The 16,363-nt window shown below is 36.7% G+C and overlaps 1 protein-coding gene across 5 annotated transcripts in view; it reads right to left on the reverse strand.

Moving 5' to 3' along the window:
- The window catches only part of MFSD14B (major facilitator superfamily domain containing 14B), a 145,891-nt gene that overhangs the window by 94,155 nt on the left and 35,373 nt on the right, over nucleotides 1–16,363 (reverse strand). For 3 of the 5 annotated variants that reach the window (XM_058301493.2, XM_058301492.2, XM_058301491.2), the window contains exons 3-5: nucleotides 15,795–15,921; nucleotides 13,486–13,581; nucleotides 12,923–13,005 (exon numbers count right to left, since the gene is read on the reverse strand). In XM_058301493.2, coding sequence (XP_058157476.1) covers nucleotides 12,923–13,005; nucleotides 13,486–13,581; nucleotides 15,795–15,921 — 306 coding nt within the window. Of the gene's footprint in view, nucleotides 1–9,843; nucleotides 12,470–12,922; nucleotides 13,006–13,485; nucleotides 13,582–15,794; nucleotides 15,922–16,363 lie in introns of those variants that run through there. The other 2 variants (XM_071216590.1, XM_071216591.1) reach the window with 1 other exon arrangement.

Raw genomic sequence — 16,363 nt, forward strand, 5'->3', positions numbered from 1 at the left:
TTTCACATTAGGGTGCTGTTGGCCTCTGTGACAATTTGAATTTTGTGAATCCCAAAAAAAGAAAGATTATGTTTTTTAACTAATCTGTTACTGAGGGAATGGTACCCTTTGATTACATTAAATTCAGTTGAGGGACCTTTGATTAGACTACTTGATAAGAACACTTTGTGACTTTTGAATGGAGTAGTTCAGTGAGGCATGATTTAGGCTGAGTCTCCACCTTTTTTCTGGATTGCATATAAACAGAGACAAGACACACAGATAAAGGAAGCTGACATGTGAGAAAAAGGACTCCAGTTTCACCCAAAGCTGAGCTGCCAGGAGAGAAACCCATGAGAAGCTCAAAGACCCGAGGTCCAGGGAAAGATGAGCCATATGCCTGATAACTTCTCTAATCTTTGCTATTTCTTTCCTTCTGCTTGCTTGGAGAATAGTTTTCTGTTCTTTTTCTAGTACCACCAGATGTGCACTGAGGTCTTGATTTTAGCTAAAATCAAGCTAAAAATAATGGCTAAAATAAATGAAAGCATTTAGGGCTATAAATTTCCCTCTCAGCACTGCCTTTGCTGCATCCCATTAGTTTTGATATGATATGTGTGTTCTTGTTTTCATTTGTCTGAAGATATTTTCTGATTTTCCTTGACATTTCTTCTTTGACCCAATAATTATTTGAGTGTGTTATTTAATTTCCATATATTTGTGGATTTTTCAGTTCTCCACCTGTTACTGATTTCCAGTTTGACTCAACTTGAGTTATGCCTCACTGATGTTGCCCAATTAGAAGCCCTAAAGCAACTTTATCACATAATCTGGATTTAATGCAATCAAAAGGTAGCTCACCCAGAGGAATATATCAGTTTTCAAACATAATCTTTCTCTTTTTTGGGATTCATGAAATAATTTCAAACTGCCACATCTCGTACTAATTCATTTGTTCTAGTTCATAGAAGAACATTCTTGTATTAACCACAATCCTTACCTCACTATGTTATACAACCCCTAGTTTATCCTCTAGCCTTCTTTCATTTGGCATTTATGTCCCTAGACTACCCTTTTTAGCCACAATCATATTTATAAAGCAGCAATGTTAGTTTACTCTCTATATGTGTTACTATCTACTCTATCCATTCCCACACCTTTACAACCTTATTAAATATCCTCTATATATTAAGCATCACTTCTTCACACTACTCCAAGCCACTGTCTCCTGTTTTTACCTTTCAGCTTGCAGAATTCCCTTTAGGTAATTTTTACAGGGCAGATCTTTTGTTGACAAACTCAGTTTCTGTTTATCTGTGAATAGTTTAAATTCTCCCTCATTTTTGAAGGGAAGTTTATGCTGGATAAAGAATTTTGGGGTGGCAGTTTTTCTATTTCCATTGCCTTCTTGCCTCCATGCTTTCTGATGAGACATCAGCACTTAGTCTCACTGAGGATCTCTTGAATGTGATGAACTGTTTTTCTCTTGGTACTTTCAGAATTCTCTCTTTATCTTAGGAATTTGACATTCAGATTAGTATGTGTCTTATAGTAGGTCTATGAGGATTTTTTTTTTAAGAGGTACTGGGGATTGAACTCAGAACCTCATACATGGGAAGCAGACACTCAACCACTGAGCTACATCCACTACCTAATGATAGTTATATTTTCCATTTGTTTTGTTTTCAGAAGGTACTGGGGATCCAACCCAGGGCCTCGTACATGGGAAACAGGCGCTCAACCTCTCGAGCTACATCTGTGTCCCTATAAGGATTTACTTTGTTTGGAGTACATTGCACTTCTTGGACATTTATGTTTATGTCTTTCACAAGAATTGGGATATTTTCAGCTATTATTTCCTCAAATAACTTCTTCCCCTTTTCCCATTTCTTCTCCTTCAGGGACAGCCATGATGCATATGTTTGTGGGCCTTGTGCACTCAAATCCCAGAAACACTGCTCTATTTTATCCTATTCTTTTCTCTACCTGCTCTTCTGACTATCATTTTGGTTGTTCTGTCTTCTAGTACACCATTTCTTTCTTCTGCCTGTTCAAATATGCTGTCATATGCCTCTGGTGTATTTTTAATCTCTACTATTGTGCCTTTCATCTCCCTACTTTGTTTTTTTTTGCAGTCTTTCCATTTTTTTATCCTCACACATTTTCTTCTTAATGTCCTTTATCTCTTTATGTATTTTCCCATCATCTCCTTGAATGATTTGGGTGATTTGTTTGAATATCTTTGAATAGCTGTTTCAACTTGAGTCTTCTCTGAAGCTTTAATAAGTTCCCATGACTGAGCCATAGTACTGTTTCTTAGTATGGCTTTTAATTTTTGCTGATACGTAGGCATCTGCTTTTTTTTTTAATTTATTTTTTATTTGTTTCTCTCCCCTTCTTCCCTCCCCCAGTTGTCTGTCTGTGTCCATTCACTGTGTGTTCTTCTGTGTCTACTTGTATTCTTGTCAGCAGCACGGGGAATCTGTGTCTCTTTTGTTGTGTCATCTTACTGTGTCAGCTCTCCATGTGTGCGGCGCCACTTCTGCGCAGGCTGCACTTTCTTTCACACTGGGTGGCTCTCCTTATGGGGCACACTCCCTGACGTGGGGGACACCCCTGCATGGCATGGCACTCCTTGCATGCATCAGCACTGCACGTGGACCAGCTCATCATACAGGTCAGGAGGCCCTGGGTTTGAACCCTGGACCTCTCATGTGGTAGGCAGACGCTCTATCTGTTGAGCCAAATCTGCTTCCTATATCTGATTATCTTGATGAATTAACTCTGAAGGTCCATTTTTCCCTCTATTCTAGGGATTTTTTGATTGATTGGCTTTGTGTTATGGCCCTTCTTTGATGCTTGGTTCAACTTATTCTAGACATTTAGACTAGCCCATGTTTAACTGTTTCAGATTTTCACAGTTCTTCTCTATCTGATTCTTGTCTTGGATATGTGGTGCAATTTTTAAGACCACCCTTTAGACAATTGTTTCACCTCCAGGAGAAAGCATTCTGTCCTATGTTACTTCTCCAGAAATCTTAACCCGTTTTGTTTTTGGCAGAAATTTCTCTCCTGCCCCTATGATTTGTTTAAATTCTTTTCCTCACTCAGTGCCCCACTTTCTAACTTTTCTGTTGTGGGAACCATCCTATCTTTCAGCAGTTCAGTTTAACCCCTTCCCCACTTTTTTCCTTTGAGGCTTTTTTGCTTCAGGTTTCTTTTCTGTTAGGGTATCCTGCTCCAGGGACCCAGATAGGTTCAATCCACAAAAGGTGGGTGACTCAGAATAGTCTGTTTTGTGCTTACATGGTCCATCTAACAGAAACTAGATTGAGGTCACAACGGTTCTTGCCAGCAGCTCTGCCACAGTGTTCCCACACACATACCTTGGGGTTTCTTTTTTTATGCAGCACTTCTCAACAGCTAGTGTTCCACTCAGGATCTCTGCAGTCTTGGGTCCCTGTGCCTGGATGTGTAGGTGTGTGTGTGTGTGGGGGGAGGGGTGTTCAACTTGCTACAAATGGCTCTATAGTTTCTGTCCATGGTGGGAAGAACCAGGCTGCTGCCTCTGAGCAACTCCCAAGCTGCCCAAGAGTGAGTGAGACGGAAGGTAAAAGGAACAGAGCAGCAAGTCAAGGACAGAAATTTCCTACCTGAATATTTTTTTTTTACTTCAAGTCAGCATTTTGTGAAGTCCTCAGTCTCTAATGTCTTCCAGAGTTGTAAGCAAGTAGGATTTGTTTTTTTATTTGCTAAGTCTCTTGGGAGATTTTTCAGGCTGTGTTTTAATATTGCCATGTTGATGGCACCACATATGTCCACTGAGGATAGTATTTTTGAGCCCAAATTTAAGTTACTATGGGCAACAATTATCTAGCAGTTCATGAAAAAGTACTCCAATGTACAGTAACTGAAGCCTACAGCTGGCAAACTGGAGAATCAAGTATGTGCAGTACAACAGGGGTCTGGACATCTACCAGTATACCCCTAAGAGTAGAGCACTACATAATTAATTAGATAGACTTTAAGTCTAGATCACCTGGCTTGGCAACAGCAGGACCCTGTTTAGCTATCACCAATATCAAAATGTGTAGTGTTCATCAAGGTGGCCTAATACTTTTAATAAATGTTATGAAGAATAGCAATGTGCTGGCACTCAGCTAACTAAAAAGAAAGAGATACTCATTTGTCACATAACTGGTGGGTCAAGGTGTCTACACTAATGCCAGCAGTAAGAAAAATTGGATTTTTTTTATATGCAGGGTTTATTTGTATAATGCCCCTCCCCCATATGGGTGGGGGTGATAGAGCTTAAGACATGTAATTCCCAACATCACTCAGGAAAGAAACATATCATCCTCTAAAATCACCAATATGGATTGTTTTGTACATTGCCACCATCACACAAATGATAAACCCTTCCTGCAACACAGCAGTATCCACCATTGTGTATCTTTATTCCTAGAAACAGGGTATATGAAGGACAAAAGGCTATAACTTGTCCAGAATTACTGAAAGGTAATTGAATTCTAAACATCATTCATTGGGGCTACTCCACTAAGAGATAAACAGTGTCCCTTGACCTCCAAAACTGCAGTACTGGACATACTTAAGGCATAAATGGGAGGTACATGCAATACAATGGGTGAGAAAAGTTTTCATATCAATAAATCATGACATGTTTTAAGATAGAGAACATCAAAAAGTGCCTTTCCTGTCCTCCAAAAGATTGGGGAAATACAGCTTTGACAAATTCAGCCTGTTTGTGCTGGGCAGTGGGTGAGGTATCTGGTTACAATCCTTACACCAAGCATGCCTGATCAACATGTTGATCACACTGCAGCCCAACTCTGTGTGTGTGTGTATTACAATGTCTATTTACTGTCAAACTAAATTGCTATATTTCAAAGAAACTTGCAAACTTAAATGTAGAATTAACAGAAATAAGAGTTTCTTTCTCTGGAAAGTAGATTGAGGAGTCTTTGCTGTTATTATCAGCATTCACAGTAACTGAATTGGACTTATGAGATACAGAAGAGCAATTCCTGATTGCTTGTGTGTATAGTCTCATCTGACAATGAACCTATCATTAGTGCTACCTAAAATGCATGAACAAAAAAGATCACTATGATAAAGTCATCAAATATTTTTGAGGAACCCATTCCAGTGATGAAAAATGGCATTACATTGTCCTAAAAGTCATTAAAAATGATTTATATGTAAATAATAAACTTGTGGACAAATGTATAAGCAGAGGCACGCTTGAGATTCAGTTTCAAAAAGAGCAAAGATTAGAAAGCTTAAGAAGTACTAATCCACTTACATTTCAGAAATTCACTTTAATTAATTTTAGGGTTAAGGGCATCTGACTTGGCTTTTAACTACTGACAAGGTCACATAAAGCAGTGCTTTCTGTGGACTATATATTACTTTTGTTGAGGCTGTTAATCTCCGTATTCATAATAAAAATTGTTTCATATCCTGTCACACCATTTTTTCTTACATAAAGGACATTATTTCATACATGTGCTAATAAAAACTGAGAATTTTTACATCCATTCTCATGGATCATCGGCAGTTCAATGCTGAAATGTTACTCTGGCTGTTAATCCGGTGCAAACGTCAATAAAGAATACTGTCCCTCATGTAGATGACCTGTGTTTCCATACAGTTCTAGAAAATGCATGACTGTCCTAGATGGGTAACACCTCAGGCTCTCCAGAGTTCTTGACAAAACAGATATAGACTAGAATTGTACTCTGTCTATAGATCATCTGTGGGAGAACTAATGCCTTAACAGTATTGAGTCTTTGAATCCAAGTACGTGGTATATCTCCCATAGAAATAGATCTTCTTTAAATTCTCTAAGTAATATTTTAATTTTCAGGATAGAGTTTTATACATCCTTCCATTAAAATCACTCCCCTATTTTCTATTTTGATGCTACTGTAAATGCTTCTCATATTTTGTGTTATACTTTTAATAGCTAGTAAATAGAAATAAAATTGATTTTATTTGTACTTTTCAATTGTGACCTTAAATTTACTAAATATTCAAAAAATGTTAATTTAATAGGGGTTTCTACATAGCCAACCATGTCTTCTGCAAATATATATGATTTTCTTTCTCTTTTTCCCCCTACTCTGACTTAATGGCTCCAATTCCCCTATTATATATTAAATGAAAGGATGAGAGAAGACAGCCTTTCTTTGGTATCTATTTAGGGTACAATATTCAGTCTTTTGATATTACATAAGATATAAATTGTATTGATAAGAATAGACATAATTCTTGTGACCCTAACTTTAGTAGGAAAACATTCAGGCTTTTACGTATGATGTGGGCTGAAAGACATATATGCATCCTCTAAATTACAATTTTCCCTAAATTAATATCTTCATGGACCGGTTTTCCACAACTGGTCCCTCCAAATGGCAGAACCCATGGGTTTTGTAGATTTGGGACAATGCTACATCTTTGATTATTAACAAGACTTGATTCTTGCAGTGAGTTCTTACTGACAGTCTCTACTGGGCCATTAATGAGGGACAATGGGAACCATATATACAGGCTTCTGCTCCACTCAGTGAACACTGAGGAACAAACCCTTTCACCAGTAAAGAGTCTGGACACTAAGATAAAGTATTTTCCCTCTAAGATCAGAAACAAGTCAAAGATATCTACTTTACCTTTTAGATGCTTAATCACTGACTCAAAAGATGACCTTCATTCATTTCCTAGAGGCACCCAAAGTACTGTCCAACTCAAGCACATTCATGTAACTCAAGAAGATGCCCAAATAAGACTACACACATCCACCAATCCCCAAAACTTGCATTTCTGCCACAGATCTCCATAACTCAATCCTCAGACACTGTCTTTTGCCCAATGCCCTCATCAACTCTAGATTACAGAGAGCCACAATCACTGATTTCACAGGCTGCCCAATCTGACTCTTTTGTCCCTGAATTCTGGTCCTCAATTGTCAAGATCCTGTTCCTTCCCACCTCAATAGTGCTCTTCAGACTGAAGCTGCTCTTTTCACTGTTCCTAGGCCCCTTGGAATCCTCTTTGGCTGTGTGCTAAAATCAGTGATGCTCTAGGGATGATGAATGTTTAATGAAAGCCAGGAAGTCTGTGCTTCTCTCTATCCCCATATTCTGAAATCCCACATACACATGATCACATACAAAGTCCTCAGGGTTACCACCTACTGAACACAAGCAATGACAACATCCACATACACAGTCAGGCTTCCAAATGACTGCACACATGTCTGGCAATACATATACTCTTATCAACACACCTCCATACAGACCATCCACATGACCACATTCTATCAAAGTATCTACAGTGACCACAATTGAGTAGTTTCTATTCAACAGTCCCCATAAGCAATGATAAACACAGATGAGTTGTCAAAATAACAGTTGGAAGGTATTAGAGAAAAACCAGTAGAGTCAGGATTTGTGAAGTTATAGTTATAATCTTTGAGAAGGGAAGCACAAGGGTGAGTGCCAAGTCTATACTGGATTTCCTGCTAAAGCATTTGGCAATTTTCAGGGTAGGCTTATAAAGTCATAAAAGAAAGAGGCAGCTTTTTTGAGCTAAGGACAAAGAGGGTGACATTTTCTATAAGCAAAATACAGAGACTTCTGATTTTAGGTGAGATGTAGTGAGTAGAGGCAAGACAACAACCAATATAAATAGCTAATTAAAACATTCATGTGTTAAATATCAGGGAACTGTGCAGAGAGAAGTACATGCCCTAAGATTCTAGAAAGGGAAGAGCCCTTATGAGAAGAGGGGAGATCCCCAAACATTCCCACACATGGAGGAATTTGCTTAGTGTAACACTGAAAACCAGAGGCAGAAACACTACTACTAGAGCATTAAAAGAAGGAGGGCATATGGACTGTGAGTGGATAGAGGTTAGGGTGAAAATCAGAGCATACCCCAAATCATGGATGATTTCCCCCACAGGCTATTAGCTGGGGGTTGGAAAAGAAAGGCAGCATAATATCTCTTGCAGTTCCATGGTCCTTTGAATATAGTGTCCAATTGCAGGAAGGGGCCTGCAATAAATTCATTAGATTGACCTTAAAAGCACAAGGATTAGACTGTACTCAAAGAAGCAACCCAATCAGAGTATAGTTCAATCCTAAAAGGAAGAAAGTGTTGAGCCCTCTCTCTATTTGCCCAAGAAAGGGAACAATCAACTTTTTTGGGTAAAAGAACATCATCTTCAGTCACTCCCTGATTAGACAATGTCTGACATATAAAACATATATATATATATATTTAAGATCAGGAAATGTGAGACAAGAAAACAGTCACATACATATTGTGAGATTGGAGTCAGAATAAAAGAAATGCCAAATAATTACTGCAAGTATGTGCAACATGTTGCATTATGTACCCTAGAAAAAAATGTTCTTGATCTTAATTCATTCCTACGGGTATGAACCCATATAAATAAGACCTAGGGAAGATGTTATTTTTGGTTAAAATGTGTTCCAACTAGATGAGGTTTGACTTTAATCTCATTACTGGAGGCTTTATGAAGATAAAAGCCACATAGAGGGACAGGTGCTGGGCATAAAAAGAACCCAGAAGAGAAAGGAGAGGATATCACTGTGTGACAGGAAGCCCAAGGATGGTCAGTAACCCAGCATCAAAACACTACAGTCTTTGGGGAATGCAAGCCTTCTATTTCTAGCCTCTGTATTTCTGAACCAACAAATTTCTGATGGTAAACCAAAACAGTGTAAGGTATTTGTTTTAGCAGCTTAGAAATAAAGAAAATAAGTTACATAAAATTGAGGAAATGATTAAAAAATTATTAAAATACATAAAAAGGAAGAGTGCACAAGAATAGAATTTAGCAAACTATGGTCCTTGAGTAAACTCAATGGATGAAGACATTACAGACAGAAGCCAAGATAAGTGGGCCTGAATATCCATTAAAATAAAATATTCAAACAAAAGGACAAAAATAAAGGGGGAACAAAACAAAACAAAACAAAAAAATAAAGGATGAAAATATGAGGGCATTCTATAACCACTTATAAAACATGGGCTGATTAACTGTAAATATCTAGTTCTCATTTTCCCACCCAGGAACCAGAGATATTGATCAATAACAGAGAAATACAAGAAACATTTTTTATCTCGTCATCCCAGTAGCAAGAGGACCACCATTTTCTTTTATATCCTTCTGCACATGTGTATAGCAGGGGCTGAGAGTGACTCTCAGGGAGTGGTTTGAAGATTCCTGAATGCTGTGTGTGGGAAACATGGACTCAATCAGATTTTCATGGCTTCTTTCTCACTCTCTTGGCTTTTCCAAACAGTGTTCTGTCTGAATTAAGAGGGCAGTTCTTTGTGGTTATGTAAATTTGTGTTAGTATAGAGTGCATTCTAAAAACTGGACACTCCCCACATCCTCAATTTATTTCCATGTACTTGTGTGTTGTGATCTCTCTGTTCTTGTTGACAGCCCTTTTGAAACAAAATTTGAATGTTATGAAATGACACACTGCCAGATTCTAGATTATGGGAATATTCTTGTCAATGCTCAAGGGCTGACACATTTCTTTACTTTTACTTAAATATATTCATTTAAACTCCTTGATAACAATTTTAAGTGGCATTTTATAAAGAGAATATATGTACCATCAGACTATACTTGCAAAGTGTGTTTACTTATCCATGTTTGTCTTCATACCTACTATGCACATATATAAGTTATAGTTAAGAAACATAATTTCCTATTCTAAATATTTTAATTTATTGTCTAAGTTATTTTTTGACTGATCCAAATATTTGCTTAGAGCTACATTAAAAACTAGGATTTGACCAACATATTTTTAGCCATTTTATTATTTACATATATGCAAGAACTAAACTATTGAGTTTAATCTCATTTCATATCACTTCTTACAAAATTCTTCATACAATATTGCCAGGCCACTTCACAATCCTAATTGATAATCCTACTTATTTTCAAAAGTATACCTTGTTAAAAATTCTGGATTCTTTGCTGAATTGTGTGCTTAAGGGTCATTATAAAATAGTGTTTTAAAAACCATTATACAGATTTTCTGATGTGAGTTGAAGGTTTCCCAATTTTTATTTCAGAATTGTTGTCTCTTCAGTGAAAGAATATTAATGCTGACTAAGGAATGAGTGATCCCTGAAGACATTCCTTTATTCATGACCCTCAAAATGTTTAACACAGCATAAATCCTCACATGCCCAACGTGAGTTTTCATGATTTCCACTTAATGACTTCTCCAGTGTTTGAATTATCTGGCAATCCCCCATGGGTTTTTTTCCTACTATTAAAGATTTTTCTCTCTTATTTTCCATTTATGTAGCTCTCCCCACACTGAATTCCCTTTTGCACAACAAATCTTCAGCTTGGCTGAATGACAGTGCAGTGATTATGGACCTAGTGTTTCATAGCTGTGGAGTTCACTTACTTTACCTAGAGGATAAATTATAAATTGAGTCATCCCACATTGAGTATACAACATAGAATTTCTCACATGTGATTATTCTGGTTTGTTTATGAGTTAAAATAGTGGATAAGGACTATTATGTTTTTATTACAAATATATTGTGAGTTCACTCATATCATTCAGTCCATCACCTGAAGGCTTTGCTACATAGATGAGATTCACATGGATTCATTTTGCTATGAGGGAGCTTAGATCAACTGATGTAGTAATGATGACTAAAAGCTCTTCCATGCTGATTAAAAACATATATTGATTCAGTGAGTTTTCTGGCATGTTAAAGGTTGATTCCATAGCTTAAGTCTCTTCTATAGAGAAAACATCTAATAGTGTGAGTTTTTTCATATCACCTAAGGTCAGATCTTTGCCTAAAGCTTTCTTGCATATATGGCATTCAAGGATTTTACTACCATTTTTGAGTTCTCTCATATTGTCTATAGTTATAAAATAAATTGTGGTTTTCCTATATGCATGATACTGTGATGGTTTTTCTTCCAAGTGAATTCATATATGTTGCCAAAGATTAGAAAAATTATGGAAAGTTTTTCCACACTGATGACTTTCAGAGGTTTCTTTCTAGTGTGAGGTTCTTATATTCCATAAGATCAAAACAATGAGCAAAATATAAATTATCTCAAGTTGTTTAAGATAACATGTACTGAAGGCTTTCACACATAGATGACATTCATATGGTTTCTAGTCTATGAATGCCCTCATGTTGCCAAAGGTAGAACAATAGTGAAGCCTTCCCCATGTTGATGACATTCTTATAATTTCTCTCCAAAGTAAATTCTTTCATTTTGTCTAAGATAACATCGACCAGAGGCTTTCTTACATCAATAGCATTTATTTACCAGTTTCTATTCAATGTGAGTCCTCTCATGTTGCCTAAGGCCAGTATAACGATTGAAAGCTTCCCCACATTGATGACATTTATAGGGTTTCTCTCTAGTGTGAGTTCTCTCATGATGTACAAGGGAAGAACAATGAGTGAAGGCTTTCCCACATCGATGACATTCATAGGGTTTCTCTCCAGTGTGAGTTCTCTCATGATGCTTAAGGGCAGAACACTGTGTGAAGGCTTTTCCACACACAGGACAATGATGTGGTTTCTCTCCAGTGTGAATTCTCTCATGTTCTTTAAGTTTAAAACATGTACTGAAGGCTTTCCCACATAGAGAACATTCATATGGTTTCTCTCCAGTATGAATCATTTCGTGTTGTCTAAGGCCAGAACAATTAGTGAAGGCTTTCCCACATCGATGACATTCATATGGTTTCTCCCCAGTATGTATTCTTTCATGTCGTCTCAGGCCAGAACAGTGAGTGAAGGTTTTACCACAGAGATGACATTCATACGGTTTCTCTCCAGTGTGAATTCGCTCATGTTGTTTAATATAAAAAGCTGCACTGAAGGCTTTCCCACATAGATGACACTGATATGGTTTCTCTCCACTGTGAATTCTCTCATGTTCTTTAAGGTTAAAACATGTACTGAAGGCTTTCCCACATCGATGACATCCATAGGGTTTCTCTCCAGTGTGAATTCTCTCATGCCGTTTAAGGTGAAAAGATCTACTGAAAGCTTTACCACATCGAGGGCATTTATAAGGTTTCTCTCCAGTGTGAATTCTCTCATGTCGTTTACAAGTAGAACAACGAGTGAAGGCTTTCCCACATAGACGACATTCATAGAGTTTCTTTCGAATGTCAGTTCCATTATACTCTCTAAAACCAGAATTCTGAATAAAACCTTTACCACTTATATATTTATATGATTTATATCTACTATGAACTTGCTTATGTTGAGTAAAAGATGACTGGTCATTGAGGGTTTTTCCAAATATTTTGCTGAAATAGTGATTCTTTCCCTGATGAGTTAACACATTTTGAGTAACTGTGGATCTGTGAGTGAAATCTTCTCGCAGATCATTATATTTAAAGGGCTTCTTTCGAATGATGAGAGAGCTCTGCATTTGGGGAGTAGATGAGAGACTTAAAAGTTTTGTCCGTATACATTCATTTATCAGTTTCTCTACATTCTAGAGTAATCATTCAATGACAGTCTCCAGTTAAACTCTTCCCAAGTCAGTTATATTCACATGTCATTCTGCATACACAGAGAATTTCTATTTTTAAACATCCCACTGCAGATCTATGTGCTCAATGTCAACACTTTCAAGATGTTTCAAAGATTATGTATATGTCCCATGTTTCCACAGTTGACTTTTTATAAGAACTCAGGTTATGGTTATGTGTTCTGGTTAATTTTTCCCTAAATTCAAAATACCAGAGACTTTTCAGCAATTACCCTTTAATCCAAACTTTAATTAAAATGAGGTGGTTATACTCTACCCCTAATGCATTCTATTCTCAGTTATCTATTTGGAAAACCAGAATGAATTTGAACTCATGAAGCTTACCAATGACATGCTGGTAGATGTATCCTTCCTGCAGGTATGTTGTGCAAAAATTATTTCTTGTTTTTGAAGGCCACTTTTACTTCCTGAAATAATTGAAACAACATAAATTAGGGGAACGAACATGTTGAAAAGACCCAAATGACCCTCTGAGTATGTTTCAAATACTGACCCTTAAGCTGGGAATGAATACCAAATTAAGGAATATTCTAGGCAATAAAACACATTATATGACATTAAAATTACAAAATGTTTTAGGTATTGAAACAGGAAAAAAACAAGAACAGGCTATTGGGGAAGGTAAGGAAAACCTTCAAAATGGAAGACTAGGAGAAGGGTTATTATATGAAAGCTTAACTCCAATAATACACAACTTTCCCTAAAGCCAAAGATACTTAATAGAGATTGATAATAATGACCATATCTGAGGAAAATTTCTCCAATATCCTCAGCTACATTTCATAACATTTAACTCTCTTAAGGCATTCTGCAGTTGATACTTCGAAAAACTCATCACTCTCCAACCAGGCTACTCCTTGCCAGAAGCATCCATTGCTATAGCTCACCTGAACCCAGGTTTTGGAAATATCCTATTCCATCTCTCCACAATTCTTCTCTTTGCTCTAATTGGGATAGGACATCTGATTCAAAGCCCTGATACCCTGTTTATGGGGAAAAGATGAATAGATTTTAAAATTCTGTGCAGTTAACCATGTATTACCATCAAGACATGGGAAAGCTACCAAAAAAGAATGAGGTAATGATCAGGCAAGGGAAAAGTCAACCGATAAAAAGACAATTCTTCACCATCAAAGGGGCAACTTTCGAGCTTGTGTGCAAATATAGTGAGGACATATGGTAGTACATGTCCATGCCCAAGTTCAAAAAGACACAGCAGAATCCTCCGTATTTTCATAAAGAGTGAAATTCTGTTTCCTACATAGTTGATTATTTTCAAAAAGAATCCAAGAAAAATAAGCACCATCAGAACAATCTAAGTTTTATGTGAGAAAGGATAGGTCTGTTGTTTTTACTACTATGGTCTGAAGCCTCAGCATAGTTGCTAGACCAGAATTATTTGGAAAATATTTAATATAGTTATTTATCCTTTCAAAAAATATTCGAGTTTCCAGCAGCATTGGACTGTTGGAGACTGAAGCAACAAAGCCATGAAATTGTGGTCAACTAGATAACATTCTCTTGAGGTGAAAAAGTAGAAGCAAGCAATAAAAAAGGAAACAAATTTCCCTTAGGTAGCTGTTTTTGTGATAAAACAATATAAAATGTATTTTAAATATAAAGGATAAAAATAGAAAAGGAGTTCAATAGACTTAAATCTTTGGGCTGTCCATGTGCCAGGTGGGCCCTGAATCTCAACGGAGCTGCAGCACCTGCTCTCCAGTTCATTGGTCTCATCCAGGACAACTAAAATGGAGGTGATAATGGACAACTACCATACCAAGGAACCAAGAGAGTCTACAAATATAAGCAAGAGAGTCCCATTCATAGGTCCTATGGGAACACAGCCCCCTATCAATTAGAGGTGGAGTAAACATCACCATCCCAGAATTCTCAGGATTGGGGAACAAACTATGGACTAAAGTAGACTTACTGGTATTCTACTACATACTTATTGTGATTCTAGTAGTCGAAGAAATTATATCACTGATGTGAAGGCAGTGGCCATTGGATGTTCTGAGGGCAGGGAGAGGGAAAAACAGGTGTAGGACTGTTTCTGGGACTTGGGAATTGTCCTGAGTGACACTGCAATGACAGATATGGGCCATTATAAATCTTGTCATAACCTACAGAATTGTGTGGGAGAGACTGTAAACTACAATGTAAACTTTTTTTTTTCTATTTTTTAAAATTTATTGAAATGTATCACTCATACATAAACATACATAAACAGTAAGTGTATAATAGTTGTGAACTTACAAAACAAATGTATATAACATCAAACATATATAACATCTCACCCTACCACCTTTAGCTTGCATTGTTTTGAAACGTTTTTAACTAATGATTAAAGAGCACTGTCAAAATATTACTACTAAACAAAGTCTTTTCCCCCTAACCAATCCGATTATTATCTTTATATCATTTATATATGAACATACATAAACAATTAAGTGTATAGTAAAAGTTGTGAAATTAAAAAAGGAAACATGCATAACATCATACAGGGGTCCCATATATCAACCTTTCACCAACACCTTGCATTGTCATGAGACATTTGTTACACACCATGAAAGAACACTGTCAAAATCTTACTACTAATCATAGTCCTTATCTTACATTTGGTGTGTTTTTCCCCCAATCCACCCTATTATTATTTTTTAAATATATTTTTTTATGACAGAAGTTGTAAACATATAAAACAATCATGCACATCTGCAGAATTCCCAACAACACCCCTCCATCAACACACCACAATATGGTGTGTCATTTGCTACTGATAAATATCATCTGATTATTACTATGTCCATAGTGTACATTTGTCTTACATTTTCCATGCTGCCTCAGTATTAACACAGTACATCTTTTGCATAGATGCAAGATACAATGGAAACTTTAATCCACGCTTAGTGGCAATGCTCAAAATGTGTTCATCAATTGCAATGAAAGCACCTCACTAATGAAGGATGTTAATGTGGGAAAATGTGGGAGGTGTGGGGAGTGGGGCATATGGAACCCCCTATATTTTTTATGTGACACTTGTATAATCTAAATATCTTTTAAAAATTAAAATAAAAAAAATATAAAAGGAATCTAACACAACATAGAAAGGCTGTTCTAGATAATTGTTGAATAAATAGACAATCGATTAGGTAAACAGATGGATAAAGAGATAGATAAATTATGAGAAACTTACCCACTGAGACCAGATGATTGATAATCTCTAGCATCACATCTTTGAACAGCTTTCTCTGGGACATGTCCAGGAGAGCCCACTCCTCCTGGTGGAAATATATAGCTACATCTTTGAAGGCCACTGACTCCTAAAACAACACAGACATTCATATTCAGACAGAATCATCTGTATCAAAGTCCAGAGTAGAATGTTTAAGAAGACAGCACTAAGGAAGTGGGAATTGTGTTTGGAAAGTGCAAACAGTTTTGGGGGTTCCAGTTAGGAGATACTCAGTGGTGAAGTGCCATCTGCTTTTCAGATATACACAGAGACACACACACAAGCTGAATACAAAAACTCCATTATAAGGGAATATTACACATGTGTGATTAAAGTTAGAAATTTCCCAATCATTTAGTAATCATGACTTTCTAATGGTGATCCTACAATTTGTACTTCACTCATTATAAACACTCCTTTCCACCAACTTCATGTACATTTATGCAATTTATAAATTTATATCAATACCCATGATATGCCATTTCTAAACCATGAATATGGTTAGATTATTCCTCATTATTTCCAAACCC

This window comes from Dasypus novemcinctus, chromosome 8, assembly GCF_030445035.2.
Source record: "Dasypus novemcinctus isolate mDasNov1 chromosome 8, mDasNov1.1.hap2, whole genome shotgun sequence".
In the NCBI taxonomy this organism is placed as follows: Eukaryota; Metazoa; Chordata; class Mammalia; order Cingulata; family Dasypodidae; genus Dasypus; species Dasypus novemcinctus.